The following is an 18501-nucleotide window of genomic DNA, read 5'->3' on the forward strand; positions in this document are numbered from 1 at the left end:
CAAGTGATTTTTGAAAAATGTTTAGAGGCAGTTTTAACAAATAGTACTGAAACAATTGGATATCCATAGGTAAAACAAAGTAAAACAAAATAAATCTCAACCTAAACCTCTCACTACCTATTAAAACTAATTCAAAATGGATCATTGATCATATAAAATGTGGACTATGAAACTTTAAAAGAAATATAGAAGAAAATCGTTAGGAACTAGGGCTAAGCAAAGAGTTTCTTTGATATTAAAAACGTAATCCATAAGAAAGAAATTGACAAATTGAACCTCATTAAAATAAAAAAAAGTTTGCATTGCAAAAAACTCTGTTAAGAGGATGAAAACAAGCTACAGCATGGGAGAAAAACTTTGCAAACCATATATCTGACAAAGTTCTCATATCCAAAATATCTAACAAACTCTAAAGTTGAACAATACAAAATATCAGCAATTTAATTAGAAAAGGAGTAAGAGACTTTGACATTTCACCAAAGAGGAGATATGGATGGGAAATAAGGACATGGAAAGACATTCATCATAATTAACCTTTAGGAAATTGCAAATTAAAATCACATTCTATACACCTATAGAATGACCAATATAAAAAATTGTGATAATACCAAATGCTAGTGAAAATGCTGAGAAACAACATTTCATATATTTCTGGTGGAAATTAAAATGGTTCAGCTGGAAAAAATATTTCTAAATCTCCAAGCTAAATAAATTGGTCTGGAAAAAGCCTCTTTGTGCTCTAGAAGATAACAAATGAAAGACAGAGTTTGTCTTTGTTCAGAGTATGGAAAATAATTCAAAGGTTACAGATTTAGAGAGGGAATACACCTTGAATTCATTTCTAAACCAACAATCTTTGAAAATAGGGTTGCCATCTTGATTTTCTGGTCCAGATCACAAGGGAGTAAGACTAGCTTTAAATTTAACATTCATTACCCAGGTTGCTCTGTAGCCATATGCCAAAGGGTCACATCATGTGGCACATAAGGAGCCACCTCTGTTCTGATTTCATTAAACTCCCCTGAAATCCACAGGATACACAGGGGGCTCCATGCCTTGATCCTCAGTATCAAATGACTGTAATTTCACCATGCCAACCCCTTTGAAACAAACTTACCCCTCCAGTTCCTTTTGTTGATGGGGAAGCAGGTTGGAGTATTCTCAGCTTACTAACAAAGTTGTTTAAGGAGTCGTCTTAGTCCTTTGACCTGTTGCTCCCATTTTCTTGATTTTAGGCATGGTTTAATATTGGACAGGATTAGTCATGCAAATACTTAAAACTGAGTGGACAGGAAGCAAGCACATGCCACTGGGACAAACTGGATATGGAGCTCAAGCTGCTTGATTTTGTTTCACACCAAATGAAATTAGTGCTTGTTTAGGACAAACCTGGTGGGCCACCACAGTTGAGCATGTTTGTCAGATTAGCTAGTGAACTACCAAATGTGTGTTCCGTTCCAATTGGATCATTGTCCTCAAAAGGCAATTTTAAAAAGTTTGACTTAAAAAAAACAAGATTCCTATAACTAAGTGAGTTTAGCAATGTTGCAAGATACAAAGTCAATGCACACAATTCTTATTTCTCTGTATCATCAATGACTAGTTATAAACTTGAGTAAATATAACAATGTTGTTTATAAGATCTACCAAAACAGTGAGGTATAAATCTAACAAAGTCTATACTGAAGAGTATAGGGAGCTTATAAAAGAAATTACAGAAGATCTAGATAAAAATAGGGCCTACATAAATACATAAAGTAATGTGGTATTCATGAATTGGAAGACTCAGTGTAGTGAAGACATCACTCCATCCCAAAGTGATGCAATACCAATCAGAATCCCAGCAGGAGTACCAATATGTTTTTTTTTGGAAAAAACAGAACAAAGCTGGAGGAATTGTACTAACTCATTTTAAAGCTACAGCAATCAGGACACTGTAACATTGGCAAAGGGACAGTCAGGTAAATCAATGGAACATAATAGAGACTCCAGAAAAGAAATGGAACCACATAAAGATGGCCTGTAGATCTTTGACAAAGATGTAAAAGAAACTCAGTGGAGAAATCTTTGAACAAATGTTGTTGGAACCATTTGATCGTTCATATATTAAAAAACAAAAATTGACCTTTGACTAAAATTTTACATCTTATACAAAAATTATTCCAAAATGGACCTTTGATGTAATTGTGAAGGGTAAAACTGTAAGAAAACCTTTTAAAAGACTATGACCTGGCGATTAGGTGAAAAGTTATTAGAAATTGTGCCAAAAGCATGATCCACAAAAAATTAACTGGATTATATTAAATTAAAAATCTTTGTTCTACCAAAGATACTGTCAAGAAACAATAAAAAGTTAAATTACAGACTAGGAGAAAATAGTTGTGACTCACATATCTCTCAAAAGACTTTTATCCAGAATGTATAAAGAACTCTTGAAAGTCAACAATAAGTAAGTAGACAACCCAAATCAAAAAATGTATAAGAGACCTGAATAGACACTTTATCAAAAAGGATATAAGAGTGGCACATAAACATGTAAAAGTATGTTCAACATCATTAGCAAATTCAGGCCATGCTTAGACACCACTGCACACCTATTAGAAGAGCTAAAATAAAGATTACTGACAGTAACTAAGGGCTGTTGAGGATGCGGAGCAACTAGAAGTCTCATTCATTGCTGATTGATACGTGAAATGTTACAGCAACTCTGGGAAATGATCTAGCAGTTTCTTAAGAAGTAAACATACACTCATTTTATCATCTAGCAGTCTTCTTGAGTATTTAACATAGAAAAATGAGAGCTTATATTCACACAAAAAGTTGTACATGCATGCTTGTAATAACTTCATGTATAGTAGTTAAAAACTAGAAAGAATCGAAATATCCTTCATTAGTAAATTGGTACACAAACTGTACATTCGCAATGGAATAGTACTCAGCAATAAAAAGAAACCAATGAACCTTAAAGGCATTATGCTGAGTGAATGAAGTATTCTCAAAATGTTGCATGCTGTATGATTCCATTTATATGATATTCTTGAAAGACAAAACTATGGTGATGGAGAACAGATCAGTGTTTGACAGAAGGTATGGATGGGAGGAGGGTGTAACTATAACTGGACAGTGTAAGGGACTTCTTCGAGGGTGAAGAAACTGTTCTGCATCCTAATTGCGTAGGTGTTTACACATCTATTTGTGCTTTAAAATTTACAAACTCTATACCCCCAAAATTAATTTTACAGTATAATTAAACTAATGATGGTGTCATTCGTCAGAAACACTTATAGTGAAGGAGAAATGTGTGAAGGAAGCACTGACCCACCATCTCACAGTTCACTCTATTTGAATAGAAATGTGTTCTCAAAATCCAAGGAAGTTCTATGGTAAACCTGCTCATATGTGCTCAGTTTTAATTCCAGTCAGTCTTACGGGAAGCCACTGGAAGCCAGAGAATATACACATTTGGGTTTTCATTGTCATACTCCCAAGTAATTATTGCATTTTAATGGTCTACTAAGGAAAACAGGTCTATATGGATGTTGGCTCCCAATAAGTGCAGTACTGCCAGTTAGAGAAAGAGGCTGCCACAACAAACAGGGAATAGAAACTCTTTCCCACATTAACCAATTTCCGCACTACATGGTTTCCTCTTTTCCTGTAAAAATGCAGTTTCTACCCTGTACGGATGATTTCTAAGCTGGTGAAGAAAAGTTAGTTAATTTTTCTTTCTCCTGTTACCTGAACCCTTACTCTAATTCTAATGATGTCTGTGATGTCACTCTTCTAAAAATCTGATGTTAAACATAGACCTCCCCAAAAGATGGACAAGGGAAGAATTGCCTAAAGCAGATGTTAGAATTCAGCAATCTTACTCTGCAGTGTTTTGTCAGACTTACTGTTCCAACATCTTCTGGTTGTCATTCATCTATCTATTTGGTAATGACTCCCACAATTTAAATCTCTTTGCTTAACTCTAGACCCCTATATTCGGTTGTCCTTTGAATTTGTCTTCTCAAAGATGCAGCATGCACATCAAAATAATTGGGCTTCAAAACTATGTATTCTTTTACATTCTACCAGATCTGGCCTTCCTTTTTGGTTTTGCTTCCATTATTCTATTTATTTAATCTTTTCCAGCTTTATTTAGGTTGGCCTTCCTTTTTTATGCTTTATTTCAGTTAATAAACATCATACATTTGTTTCTCAAGCCAAGAACTAAGGAGTCATCCATGGCTTCTTACTTCTCAGTTAACTTTCATCCTGTAGAGTCTAACTCCTCAGTATGTTTCATAACTGCTTTTTCTTTGTTCTCACTGACACTGATTAATATCAGGCCACTGACATATGCCACATGAATTCTGCAACAGCAACAAAACTGGTTTTTCTGTCTCACTTAAATCCATTCTCTACACTGCAGCCAGAATACTTCTCTAGTGCAAATCTCAATTTGTCACTTTTTAAAACTCTTTAGTTTTGTTTACCTGGGCATATCCTGTACCCAGATTAGTTATTCGCATATATTAGTAGTGTTATTTGTAAATTATTGAGATTATTCTGGATCAATGCCTAGCCCCCCAAATTGGCTGGCTGCGAAGACTGATGGTACCACACATGTACCAAAAGTGTTTGAAAAGACTTAACTCACAAAATGAGACTTTCTGGGGAGAACATGGCAGTCACCCACACTGGTTCACAATGGTTTGCATGGAGGGGAGGGGCGGGTGGCACTGATATTTGTCATGGTTAGTGAATGGGCTGGGTTGAAGGTTCCCACATGCAGGCTGGTTTTGTGTGATTTGAACTTCCCAGTGGTACCAGGACTTAATCCAACGTGAAGTTTTACTTATATAAAAGCCCTATATCCTTTTTACATAAAGGAAAAATTTATCACTACAGAAAAGTAAAAAAATATATTAAAAACATAAGTATGTGGTTATGTTCTCACATATTGGAAGATTATAATTGTCCTTCAGTTTATCACCTGCCAGATATTTGAATGTATTTTTCAGCGTTAAAATTGTAGCCATATTGTGCATATGTAATCTGTTTCTTTTCTTCTCCCCCATTTTACAGAGTGGATCTTTATCTAATGAGATGAATGTTTGAAACATCATAAATAAGGATTTATTTATATATGTTTGATTTTCTTTTTTTCCTCTCTCTCCCTCCATTTTTTGCCTCTCTTCCTTCCTTCCTTCTTTCCTTCCGTGTTCCTCTTCCCCTTTCCTTTTCGACTGGGCTTTTTTAGTAACTTCATAGAGTGATATAATTATTCTGTCACCTTTACATTCATTAGAGTAGGCTCACTCCCATTCTTTGAGGCTGTATTTTTTAACCATTCATTATAAAATGAAAGGTACAGAAAATCACATAAAACGTAGCATTTAGTTGGTTATTAAAAGTTTGGCATCTTTTTAACAGTGGTGACAGTTCTCCTTTCAATGATTCAGTGCTGCTCAGCAGGCCCTGCTCTGGACTTAGAGCACAGTGCTATATTGCTTTGGATTCTTTGCCATGGCCTTAATTGTCAGATCTGGCCCAGGTTACCCAACACTGTCTTGTTTCACACATACTCAGACATACATACACCAACAGCCAAATGTTTCTTGAGAGGATATGATTTTTGGGGGAAGGAAATTACTTATAATGCTTATTGTGATAAATGAGAAAACATAGTACTGTAAACCAAAAAAGAATAAAAATCTCATTTCTTCTATTTTATTTTGTTATGTTTATTTATTTATATTTTTTGAGACAGAGTCTCCCTCTGTCGCCTGGGCTGGAGTGCAGTAGTGTGATCTTGGCTCGCTGCAACCTCCACCTCCCGGGTTCAAGTGATTCTCCTGCCTCAGCCTCCTGAGTAGCTGGAATTACAGGTGCCTGCCACAACGCCTGGCTAATTTTTGTATTTTTAATAGAGACGGAGTTTCACCATGTTGGCGAGGGTGGTCTTGAATTCCTGACCTCAGGTGATCTGCCCACCGTGGCCTCTCAAAGTGCTGGGATTACAGGCATGAGCCACCGCGCCCGGCCTATTTATTTATTTAAAAAAACGTTTTTTTTTTTTTTTGTAGAGATGGGATATCCTTATGTTGCCCAGGCTGGTCTCAAACTCCTGGGCTCAAGCGATCCTCCTGCCTCAGCCTCCCAAAGTGCTGAGAATACAGGCATTAGCCACTTTGCCCATCCAGAAATCTCATATTTCTAAAAGTGAATCTGTGTTTTGGTTTCTTTCTAAGTATTTTCTATGTATATTATAGTGTTTTTATTTTCGTAAAATGGATAATTCTGTACATGCTGTTTTAGATAACTGCTTACTTGCTCTCTTTTTTTTTAACCAGTTAACTTCTAGTTCTTTAACAAAGAACTCTGGTCAAATGGGGGAAAACATTTGTGGAGAAGCATGAGGAACATTTTGGAGTATATGTTTGTTGTCTTGATTTTGATGATGTTTCCACACCATGACTGTAATGTCAACATTTATCAGTTTATTTTTCTTCGACTTTTATTTAAGTTTAGGGGTACATGTACAGGACATGCAGGTTTCTTACACATGTAAACGTGTGCCATGGTGGTTTGCTGCACAGATCATTCTATCATCCAGGTAGTAAGCCCAGCATCCATTAGTTATTCTTCCTGATCCAATCCCTCCTCCCACCCCCTGCCCTCTGCTAGGTCCCAGTGCATGTTGTTCCCCGCAGTGTGTCCATGTGTTCCCATCATTCAGCTCTCACATGTAAGTGAGAACGTGCGGTCTTTGGTTTTCTGTTCCTCCGTTAGTTTGATGCGGATAATGTCTTCCAACTCTAACGATGTCCTTGCAAAGGACATGATCTCCTTCCATTTTGTGGTTGTATAGTATTCCACAGTGTATATATACCACAGTTTCTTTATCTGGTCTGTTATTGATGGGAATTTAGATTGATTCCATGTCTCTGCTACTGTGAATAGTGCTGCAGTGAACATCTGCATGCATGTATCTTTATATAATAGAATTATTTATATTTCTTCAATTATATATCCAGTAATGGGATTGCTGGGTCAAATGGCATGTCTGCCCCTAGGTCTTTGAGGAATTACCACACCATCTATCACAATGGTTGAACTAATTTATACTTCCACCAACAGGGTAAAAGTGTTCCTTTTTCTCCACAGCCATGCCAGCATCTGTTGCTTTTTGACTTTTCAATAATAGCCGTTCTGACTGACATGAGATGGTATCTCATTTTGGTTTTTATTTGCATTTCTCTAATGATCATTGATGTTGAGCTTTTCTTCATGTTTGTTGGCTGCATGTATGTCTTCTTTTGAGAAGTGTCTATTCATGTCCTTTGCCCATGTTTTATTGGGATTGTTTGCTTTTTTTCTAGTAAATTTGCTTAAGTTTCTTGTAGAGTCTAGTGACTAGACCTTTGTCAGATGGATAGATTGCAAAAATTTTTCTCCCATTTCATAGGTTGTCTGTTCACCCTTATGATAGTTTCCTTTGCTGTGCAGAAGCTCTTAATTAGATCCCATCTGTCAATTTTTGCTTCTGTTGTAATGCTTTTGGCATTCTCATCATGAAATATTTGCCTGTGCCTAAATCTTTACCTGAATGGTATTGCCTAGATTTTCTTCTAGGGTTTTTATAGTTTGGGGTTTTACATTAAAGTCTTTAGTCCATCTTGAGTTAATTTTTGTGTGTAGTGTAAGGAAGAAGTCCAGTTTCAATTTTCTGCATATGACCAGCCAGTTCTTCCAGCACCATTTATTAAATAGGGTGTCCTTTCTCTATTGCTTGTTTCTGTCAGGTTTGTTGAAAATCATATGGTTATAGGTATGCAGTCTTATTTCTGAGTTCTCTGTTCTGCTCCATTGGTGTATGTATCTATTCTTATACCAGTACTGTGCTGTTTTGGTTACTGTAGCCTTTTCTGTAAAGTGAGGTAGCATGATGCCACCAGAATCTGGGTGCTCCTGTATTGGGTGTCTGTATATTTAGTTCTTTTTGCTTAGGATTGTCTTGGCTGTTTGGGCTCTTTTTTGGTTCCATGTGAATTTTAAAATAGTTTTTTTCTAATTCTGTGAAGAATGTCAATGGTAGTTTAATGGGAATAGCATTGAATCTATAAATTCGTTTTGGCAGTATGGCCATTTTCACGATATTTATTTTACCAACCATCCATGAGCATGGAATGGTTTTCCATTTGTTTCCTCTCTGATTTCTTTGAGCAGTGGTTTGTAGTTCTCCTTGAAGAGGTTCTTTCCTTCCATTGTTAGCTGTATTAATATGTAGGTATTCTCTTCTTTTTGTGGCAGTTATGAATGGGAATTCATTCATGATTTGGTTCTCAGCTTGCCTGTTGTTGGTGTTTAGGGATGCTCTCCATTTTTGCACACTGATTTTGTATCCTTAGACTTTGCTGAAGTTACTTGTCAGCTTAAGAAGCTTTAGGGCTGAGATGATGGGGTTTTCTAGATATAGAATTATCTCATCTGCAAACAAAGATAATTTGACTTCTTCCTATTTGAATACCTTTTATTTCTTTCTCTTGACTGCCCTGGCCAGAACTTCCAGTACTATGTTGAATAGGAGTGGTGAGAGAGGGCATCCTTGTCTTGTGCTGGTTTTCAAGGGGAATGCCTCCAGCTTTTGCCCTTTCAGTATGATATTGGTTGTGGGTTTGTCATATATGGCTCTTATTATTTTGAGGTATGTTCCTTCACTGCCTAGTTTATTGAGTGTTTTTAACATGAAGAGATGTTGAATTTTATCGAGGGTCTTTTCTGCATCTATTGAGATAGTCATGTGGTTTTTGTCTTTAGTTTTATGTGATAAATCACATTTATTGATTTGCATATATTGAAACAGGCCTTGCATCCCAGGTGGATAAGCTTTTTGATGTGCTGCTGCATTCTGTTTGCCAGTATTTTGTTGAAGATCTTTGCATTTATGTTCATCAAAGATATTGGCCTAAAGTTTTCTTTTTTTATTGTATCTCTGCCAGGTTTTGGTATCAGGATGATGGTGACCTCATAGAACAAGTTAGGGAGGAGTCCCTCCTTTTTAATTTTTTTGAATAGTTTAAGTAGAACTGCTACCAGCTCTTCTTTGTGTACCTCTGATAGAATTCAGATGTGAATCTGTCTAGTCATGGGCTTTTTTTTTGGTTGGTGGACTATTTATTACTGGCTCAATTTTAGAACTCGTTATTGGTCTGTTCAGGGAATCAGTTTCTTCCTGGTTCAGTCTTGGGAGGGTTGTTGGGGTGATCAGACCCAACAACAGGTCGTGGGGGGACGATGTCCGGCAGAAAGGAATGAGAAAAAGACAGTTTGAGAGAGAAAGTGGGACCAGGGGGCCATTGTGAGTGTGGAGGCTGTGAAGACTCCGAGTTCTGGGAGCCCATGCTATTTATTGGTGCTCAAACAAAGAAACAGGTGGTGAGGATGTGGGGGTTGAAAGGAAATGGTGTATCAAGTGAACGAGAAACATATGGCTACTTGAGATAATGGGAGTGCTAGAAGCAAGGAGCCAGCAAGTCTGGCAGACATGCAAGCCCTGCCTCAGCTTCTCTTCCAGCTACTCAGCTTTTCTCCCAAAAAGGGCGTGTGTGTCCAGGAATTTATCTGTTTCTTCTAGATTTTCTAGTTTATGTGCATAGAGGTGTTTATAGTATTCCCTGATGATTGTTTCTATTTCTGTGGGGTCAGTGGTGATATTCCCCTTATCATTTCTGATTATGTTTATTTGATTCTTCTCTCTTTTCTTCTTTATTAGTCTAGCTAGTTGTCTATTTTATTAATTTTTTCAAAAAGCTGTTCCTGGATTCATTGATTTTTTTTTTGAAGGATTTCTGTGTCTCCATCTTCTTCAGTTCAGCTCTGATCTTGGTTATTTCTTGTCTTCTGCTCACTTTGGGGTTGGTTTGCTCTTGGTTCTCTAGCCCTTTTAGTTGTGATGTTAGGTTGTTAACTTGAGATCTTTCTAGCTCTTTGATGTGGGCATTTAGTGCTATAAATTTCCCTCTTAACACTGCTTTAGCTGCATCCCGGAGATTGTGGTATGTTTTCTCTTTGTTCTCATTACTTTCAAAGAACTTCTTGATTTCTGCCTTACTTTCATTATTTCTCAAGTCATTCAGGAGACGGTTGTTCAATTTCCGTGTAGTTGTGTGGTTTTGAGTGAATTTCCCAATCTTGAGTTCTAATTTGGTTGCACTGTGGTCCAAGAGACTGTTATGATTTCAGTTCTTTTGCATTTGCTGAGGAGTGTTTTATTTTATTTATTTTATTTTATTTTATTTTATTTTGCACACAAAACAATAAACATTTTCTAAAAGTACATACAAACAAAAAGATGCATATCAAACATATTAGGAAGGTTGCACATGGGAAGACGGGGAATAGAAATGGGGGGTGGGAATTAAAGAAAATAAATGAGAGAGGGACTTTGTATGGATCAATGATAATAACTCAATCCTCCATTTGACAAAGAAGAAGGAGAAGGAAGAGGAAGAAAAAGAAAGTGGGATAAAGGATCAGAAAGGGAGGAAAATAGAAAAAATTAGAGTATGACTCCAGGGTAGACCTGCTTTGTTGTCGCTTGGTTCGTTGGTTGGTTTGACAGTTGTATTTCTCATATGTTTCGCCACGTTGGCCAGGCTGGTCTCAAGCTCCTAGCCTCAAGTGATCAACCCGCCTCAGCCTCCCAGAGTACTGGGACTACAGGCGTGAGCCACCACATCCAGCCCCCACATTGTTTCTGGCCTCTGTGGTAGACCTCCCAGACGGGGCGGCCGGGCAGAGGCGCTCCCCACATCCCAGACGGGGCGGCCAGGCAGAGGTGCTCCTCACTTCCCAGACGGGGCGGCCGGGCAGAGACGCTCCTCACTTCCTAGACGGGGTGTTGGCCGGGCAGAGGGGCTCCTCACTTCCCGGACGGGGCAGCTGGGCAGAGGTGCTCCTCACATCCCAGACGATGGGTGGCCGGGCAGAGGCACTCCTCACTTACCATACGGGGCAGCCGGGCAGAGGCGCTCCTCACATTCCAGAAGGGGCGGCTGGGCAGAGGCCCGAGGAGTGTTTTATTTTTGATTATGTGATCAGTTTTAGAGTTAGTGCCCTGTGGCCATAAGAAGAATGCATATTCTGTTGTTTTTGGGTGGAGAGTCCTGTATATATCTATCAGATCTACTTGATGCAGAGCTGAGTTCAGATCCTGAATATCTTTGTTAATTTTCTGTCTTGATGATCTTTCTAATATTGTCATTGGGGTGTTAATGTCTCCCACTATTATTGTGTGGGAGTCTGCGTCTCTTCGTAGGTCTCTAAAAACTTGCTTTCTGAATCTCGGTACTTCTATATTGGCTGCATATATATTTAAGATAGTTAGCTCTTCTTGTTGAATTGAACCTTTTACCGTTATGTAATGCCCTTCTTTGCCTTTTTTGATCTTTATTGGTTTAAAGTCTATTTTGTCAGAAACCAAGATTGCAAACTCTGCTTTTTTATGTTTTCCATTTGCTTGGTAAATATTCCTCCTTCCCTTTATTTTGAGCCTATGTGTGTCTTTGTATGTGAGATGGGTCTTTTGAAGACAGCATACCGATGGATCTTGGATAATTATTTAGCTTTCCATTCTGTGTCTTTTAATTGGGGCATTTAGCCCATTTACATTTAAGATTAGTATTGTTGTATGTAAATTTGATCCTGTCATCATGATGCTAGCTGGTTATTTTGCAGACTTGTTTATGTGGTTACTTCATAGTGTCACTGGTCTGTGTACTTCAGTGTGCTTTTGTAGTAGCTGATAATGGTTTTTCCTATCTATATTTAGTGCTTCCTTCAGGAGCTCTTGCAAAGCAGACTTGGTGATGTATTCCATCGGCATTTGTTTGTCTGAAAAGGATCTTATTTCTCCTTTGCTTATGAAGCTTAGTTTGGCTGGATGTGAAATTCTGGGTTGGAAATTCTTTTCTTTAAGAATGTTGAATATTGGCCCCCAACCTCTTCTGGCTTGTAGGGTTTCCACTGACAGGTCTGCTATTAGTCTGATTGGCTTTCCTTTGTAGGTGACCTGGTCTTTCTCTCTGGCTGCCCTTAACATTTTTTTTTTCATTTTGACCTTGAAAATCTGATGTTTATGTGTCTTGGGGTTGATCTTCTCATGGAATATCTTATTGGGGTTCTCTGCAGTTCCTGAATTTGAATGTTGGCCTGTCTTGCTACATGGGGGAAGTTCTGGATGATATCCTGAAGTATGTTTCCCAAGTTGGTTCCATTCTCCCCATCTCTTTCAGGTGTCCCAATCAGTTATAGGTTTGGTCTCTTTACATAATTGCATATTTTTCAGAGATTTTGTTCATTTATTTTCATTCTTTTTTCTCTAATCTTGTCTGCTTGTTTTATTTCAGCAAGATTGTCTTTAAGCTGTGAGATTCTTTCCTCTGCTTGGTCTATTCTGCTATTGATACTGGTGATTACATTGGGAAGTTCTCATGTTGTGATTTTCAGCTCCATCAGGTCAGTTATGTTGTTCTCTCAACGAGCTATTTTGACTATCAGCTCCTGTGCTGTTTTATCATTCTGAGCTTCTTTGCATTGGGTAATAACATGCTCCTTTAGCTCAGCGAAGTTTGTTGTTACTCACCTTCTGAAGCCTACTGTGTCAGTTCAGCCATCTCATCCTCAGCCCAGTTCTGTGCCCTTGCTGGAGAGGTGTTGCGGTCATTTGCAGATGAGGCACTCTGGCTTTTTGAGTTTTCAGCGTTTTTGCATTGATTCTTTCTCATATTTGTGGGCTTATCTACCTTCAATCTTTGAGGTTGCTGACCTTTGAATTGGGTTTTTGTGGAGTCTTTTTTGTTGATGTTTTTATTGCTGTTGTTTTCTGTTTGTTTTTCTTTTAATAGGCTACTCCTCCAAAGGGCTGCTGGTGTTTGCTGGCATTCCTCTTCAGACCCTAGTTGCCTCAGTTTTTTTCTTACCTGGAGGTATCACCAGTGAAGGCTGTGAAACAGCAAAGATGGCAACCTGATCCTCCCTCTGGAAACTCCATTCCAGGGGTTACTGACCTGTTGGCAGCCTGAAGGAGGCACCTGTGGGAGGTGGCTAGAGACCCTGTTGGGTGATCTCATCCATTCAGGAGAAACAGGATCAGGGACCTACTTAAACAAGTAGTCTGGCTGCTTTTTGTTAGCACAGCTGTGCTGCATTGCGGGGGACACTTTCTTGTTCGGACTGTCTGGACTCTCCCGAGCCAGCAGACTGGATCAGCTGAGTTGACCAGACAGCAGAGATGGCGGCTGCCCCTCCTCCTGGAAACTCAGTCCTTCTCAGGCAGACTCCTTGTCACTGTTGGCTGGCTGGAATTCCAAGTCAGTGGGTCTTAACGTGTAAGGTGCCGTGCAAGTGGGCCTGCAGAATGACGCTGCTTGGATCCTTGGATTCAGCCCCACTCCTGGTGGTATGTAGGGACAGATCTGCCTTGCCAGGAATCCCAGGGGTGGAATATGCAAAACTCATGTATCTCTGTGTGTGCCCAAGCTGCTGCTCTACCTGGACGCCACACAGTTCTGTGTATTGGTGACATGGGCTTATGAGAGGATCTCCTGATCTGCTGGTTGCAAAGACCTGTGGGAGAAGTGTGGTTTCCCCAGGTGGGATTGCACAATCACTCACCACTTCTCTTGGCTGAGGTTGGGGGTTCCTTTGGCTCCACATTGCTCCCGGGTGGACTGTTGCCCTGCCCTGCTTTTCTTCATTCTCTGTGGGTCAGGCTATTTGTCCAGTCAGTCCCAATGCGAGAACCTGGATATTTCAGTTGAAGGTGCTGAGTTCACTCACTGCTTTCATTCCTCTCCATGAGTGCCGCAGACCATAGCTGCTTCTAATTGGCCATCTTGGCAATCTCTCCTGTTTGCTTTAAATGTGTACAGTTTAATTGCATGTCAAAAATTCTGCAATAGAGTTTTTAAAAATGAAAAAAAAATTTCCAGAGATTTTGTTTTTCAAATAATTTTTCTAGTTACTTTTAGTCTTTGGAGGGCCCAACACAAAATTGAACATATTTGCATGGAACACCCAACATAGGAAACAGTTTTAATTTTATTCATATTGTCTGTAATAAAGTAGATATTTCCCTTCTGTAAGAGTTTTTTGGGCTGGGCGGTGGCTCAAGTCTGTAATCCCAGCACTCTGGGAGGCCAAGGCAGGCAGATCACGAGGTCAGGAGATTGAGACCATCCTGGCCAACACAGTGAAACCCCGTCTCTACTAAAAATACAAAAAATTAGCTGGGCGTGGTGGCGGGTGCCTGTAGTCCCAGCTACTTGGGAGGCTGAGGCAGGAGAATGGCGTGAACCCAGGAGGCGGAGCTTGCAGTGAGCCAAGATCGCGCCACTGCACTCCAGCCTGGGTGACAGCGAGACTCTGTCTCAAAAAATAGAGTTTTTTATGACCATGATGTCTCAGTCTTCTAAAAGTTTGTTGGACTTTTGATCTTTTTACTTGTATATGCTAAGGAAAGGTCTTATGATATTTGGATTCATTCTTGGATTGTAAGGACTCACCAGTGGGCTATAGGTCAAACCGAGTTTATTACCTTAACCTTAGTTTTTGTTTATTCAGTTCTTTAGGCTTCAGAACAACAGTATTTGAAAATAAAACACTACTTTTTAAAGAAGAGATAATAGCGAGTAAGGTCGCAAATAAAAGCCAGCAGGGACTGCATATGCTGGTTTGAATAGTCTAGTCCTATCATAGAAAAAGAACAAATTGAGTCAAGCCAAGGAGGTGACAGAGTGCTTAATGGTAGCAGGAGATAGGTTTGGCACAAGAAAGGAAATGGAATAACCACATCGTTAAAAACTTATTTTATTATTTATGTAAGTGGTCCAATCCCTGGAAATAATAAAACACAGCCTCTCACCTCTTATACCAATTATGAATAAATTTTGGGCGATTCTTTACTATTTTTGATTCTTCAGTATTTTACCAGGGAAGATGTTAAAAACGGACTTAAAGTTTTTTAATATGAAAATAAAAATCTACTGGGGAAGAAAGACTAGGAGGAAGACTAGGAGAAGGATGTTAGAAATAGCTTAATTAAACTAGTTAAATCTATTTTTATTTTTAAAAAATTTGAAAACCTATTATTCTTTCAGTGCAGATAATGAGTGAATTCAGGATATCATATAGTTCAATTTTAAAAAATAATGGTTGACATATCCTTAGAGCTAGATTATAGTATATTTTTTACTGCTTTTGTTCACAGGATATTTTGAATAATCTTGAATCATGTGACCTTGAGGATGATGATCTTATGCTTGATGTGGATCTGCCTGAGGATGCACCTCTTGAAAATGGTAAGTTGAGACAATATTGAGCCTTCAGAGGTATATACTTGAGCTACTTGACTGTAGCCAATTTGATATTTGTTACTTGCAGACTTCTTAATCTTAATGGAGCCTTTCAGACTGAGAATCATCTTAAGTGAGGTAAAATAGGTTCATTTGTAAACTAACTTAAATATTTAAAACCTGATTTTGTAAGTCTTAGATATAATTCTCTATCATCCAATAACATTTTATACCATAAAGTAAGTTGCAGATAAGAGTTATCTTTTCTTTTTCTGTGTATGTACCCAGTTTTTCCTCCCTTTATCTCATTTTGATTTTAGGAAGAAATGTATTTACAGAAACATACCGTCTTACTTGTGAAACACTATAATATCTTAATTTGATAAATATTTTATAAAGATTAATTCTGGGAAAGTGATGACCTTCTGAATGGATCATTCTGTACGTTTTACTCCCAATTCTAGTCTGTCTTTCTCTCTAGATCCCAGTAACTGCTGGGCTGAGGCTTCAGATAATCCATATGGGAGAGAGGGGCCTTAGGTTCTTTTGGCTCCAATGACCATAGCACTTGTAGGATTTTTTTATCTTAAGGACTGTTGGAGAACCAGAAACCAGCATAAAAAAGCCCTGGAGGCAAAGGTTGAAATGGGGATACTCCTGGGGAGAGGGCTGCCCTTAGAAATCTGAGAATTTCCTGTCAATCAACATTTGCCTGGTCTCACAGGCCTCCAGGGGCTAGAAATAAAGTGAAAATGGTGAGTGGGATCCTTTTATCCATGGTGCTAGAAAAATGCAAGGAATATTTCAGAGAGGGGAGGTGTCTGTTCCAATGCTTCACTGGGGTGTTAGTAGCCTGCTTTGCTGCTTTATTACCAGCTTGTATTTGTCATACTGGTGAGGCTTTTATTTTTCCTGCCAGAATGCTGTATGGCATTCTCAAAATCTCAGTTGCTTTCAAAATAAACATTTATTTTTCTCATTCATGGATCTGAGGATTAGCTGGGAAGCTCAGGCTATGGGACTGGCTTGAGGTCTATTCCATGTTTCTTCATTTGGAGACCAGAAGCACTGTGGGGCAGGTTGTTCTCATGACAGCAGAAATGCAACAGGATGAGCAGAAACATGCATATTATGTCTCTTAAAGTCTTAGCTAAGAACTAGCACTTTTTTTTTTAGAATAACAAAAAATATTTTACTAAAACAAAAGATTTACAGAAGTTTCCAGGTAAGCCATACCAAATGGTCACAAGATTTTTTGAAGAGGGGAATCTACACTTGACAGCAAAGTCACAGTGTTGTTAGTGAGGGCTGTGATATTTGTTTAATGTTTCCATTTTAGTTCAAACAATCAAGCTTGTCCATCTACATTGTCTAAATAAAGTTAGATTTGGTTAGAGAGCGTATTCTAAAGAACTGCTTAGCTGCTTTTAACCAATGCAATTAGATCACCAAAAAAAGGGAGCAAGGAGCCCATAAAATTAAAATAAAACCACCTTCCTCCTCAAAACAAAAACAAAAATAAAATAAAATAAAGAAAAACACCCACACCCCTGGAGCTAACCTGACAACTATCTTCATTCACAGAGGACACTTATTTCTAAGCACATTCTTTTGGCCAAAGCAGGTAACATGGCCAAACCTAACACCTTTGAGACTGGAAAGTGTACTCTTCATAATGAAGGCTCTGCACATGATAGAGGACAATGCATGTATAATTCTGTAAGGAGAGAATGAAAAGTTGAGGACAATATCCACTACTTCTCTCAGAGACAGAGAATGTTACACCTTTCTGTGGTTCTGCTGTCCCTTAGTATGCTCTGGCAAACAGCTGAGTTCTAGTGCTGAAAAAGAAAAAAATCACAGGCAACACTGAGGAGGAACAAGGAAAATGACAGAACCCTGAGGATCAGAGTAGTCCAAGGAGATAATCACTTAGATTGAATTGCAGCACAATTATTTCTGGAGTTAAAAGACAAGACTTCCCAACAAAACAGTGTATTCAGTAAATGACAGAAAGCATCACTGCTATTGAATCTGAATTAGTGACTTGAAAGATCAAGTAGAAAAATATTGTAGAACACAGAGGAAAAACATAAACCACTGGAAAGTTATAGGGGAAGAATAATGAGACTTGATGATCTGGGAAATTTAATGGTAATTTTTAGGGCTGGTAGTGAGGAGTGAGAGATTTACTTCCTCGGAATAAATCACATGCTAGGTAATGCATTTTACTTTGACAGAATTATAACAACTTCTCTTGGAAACTTTATGCCCTTTCTGGGTGGAAGTAGAAAGAAAGGATCTTAGAGCCTGCCTTATCTTTAGCAGACAACAGAAAGTCACCCAAATATTAGATAAAAGTAGAATCACAGGGAAATTTAGTCTTTGAGGTCTTGATTGGGAACTTGTGAAAAGTAGGAGGGAACTCTTGGGAACATCCCACATAAACAGTACTTCAGATTTTTCTAGAAGAAGGCAAACAGCTATTGGCTATTTTGAGTAAAGGAACATTAAAGAAAGCATGTAAGAACATGGAACTAAAATATGTAGCCTCCTGAGCCACCAAAGATAAAATAGTATCTAGGTTTGGTACTATAGGAAAGTGGGAAATTTTTCTTTTTATGGCTCTTAAGTCTGGAATGACTATACACACCTGTTACAGTTTTTTGGCTGGGAGGATGAGAATGTTACAGGGACTGATAGAGGTTTAGGGAGTCTTACAATGTGCTTTCCACTGCAGGTTTTAGTCCTTTATAGCTTCTGGTTGTTGATGATATTATGCAGGTTTGATAAAGATTTAGATTGGGGCCAGGTGTGGTGGCTCATGCCTGTAATCCCAGCGCTTTGGGAGGCCAAGGCAGGCAGAACATGAGGTCAGGAGATTGAGGCCATCCTGGCTAACATGGTGAAACCCTGTGTCTACTAAAAATACAAAAAATTAGCCGGGCTTGGAGGCACATGCCTGTAGTCCCAGCTACTTAGGAGACTGAGGCAGGAGAATCGCTTAAACCCAAGAGGCAGAGATTGCAATGAGCCGAGATCGTGCTACTACACTCCAGCCTGGGCGACAGAGCGAGACTCCATCTCAAAAAAAATAAATAAATAAAAAGGTTTAGATTGGTCACTATGAACTATAATGAATTGCCACTAATTCTCC

The 18501-nt window shown here is 38.7% G+C and overlaps 1 protein-coding gene across 5 annotated transcripts in view; it reads left to right on the plus strand.

Annotated features, from left to right (window-relative positions):
- The window catches only part of CCSER2 (coiled-coil serine rich protein 2), a 187127-nt gene that overhangs the window by 77805 nt on the left and 90821 nt on the right, over positions 1-18501 (plus strand). For all 5 annotated transcript variants that reach the window (XM_030797951.1, XM_030797953.1, XM_030797954.1 and 2 more), the window contains one exon: positions 15260-15350. In XM_030797951.1, the coding sequence (XP_030653811.1) occupies positions 15260-15350 (91 nt within the window). The remainder of the gene's footprint in view (positions 1-15259; positions 15351-18501) is intronic.

Source organism: Nomascus leucogenys, chromosome 18, assembly GCF_006542625.1.
Source record: "Nomascus leucogenys isolate Asia chromosome 18, Asia_NLE_v1, whole genome shotgun sequence".
Classification (NCBI taxonomy): domain Eukaryota; kingdom Metazoa; phylum Chordata; class Mammalia; order Primates; family Hylobatidae; genus Nomascus; species Nomascus leucogenys.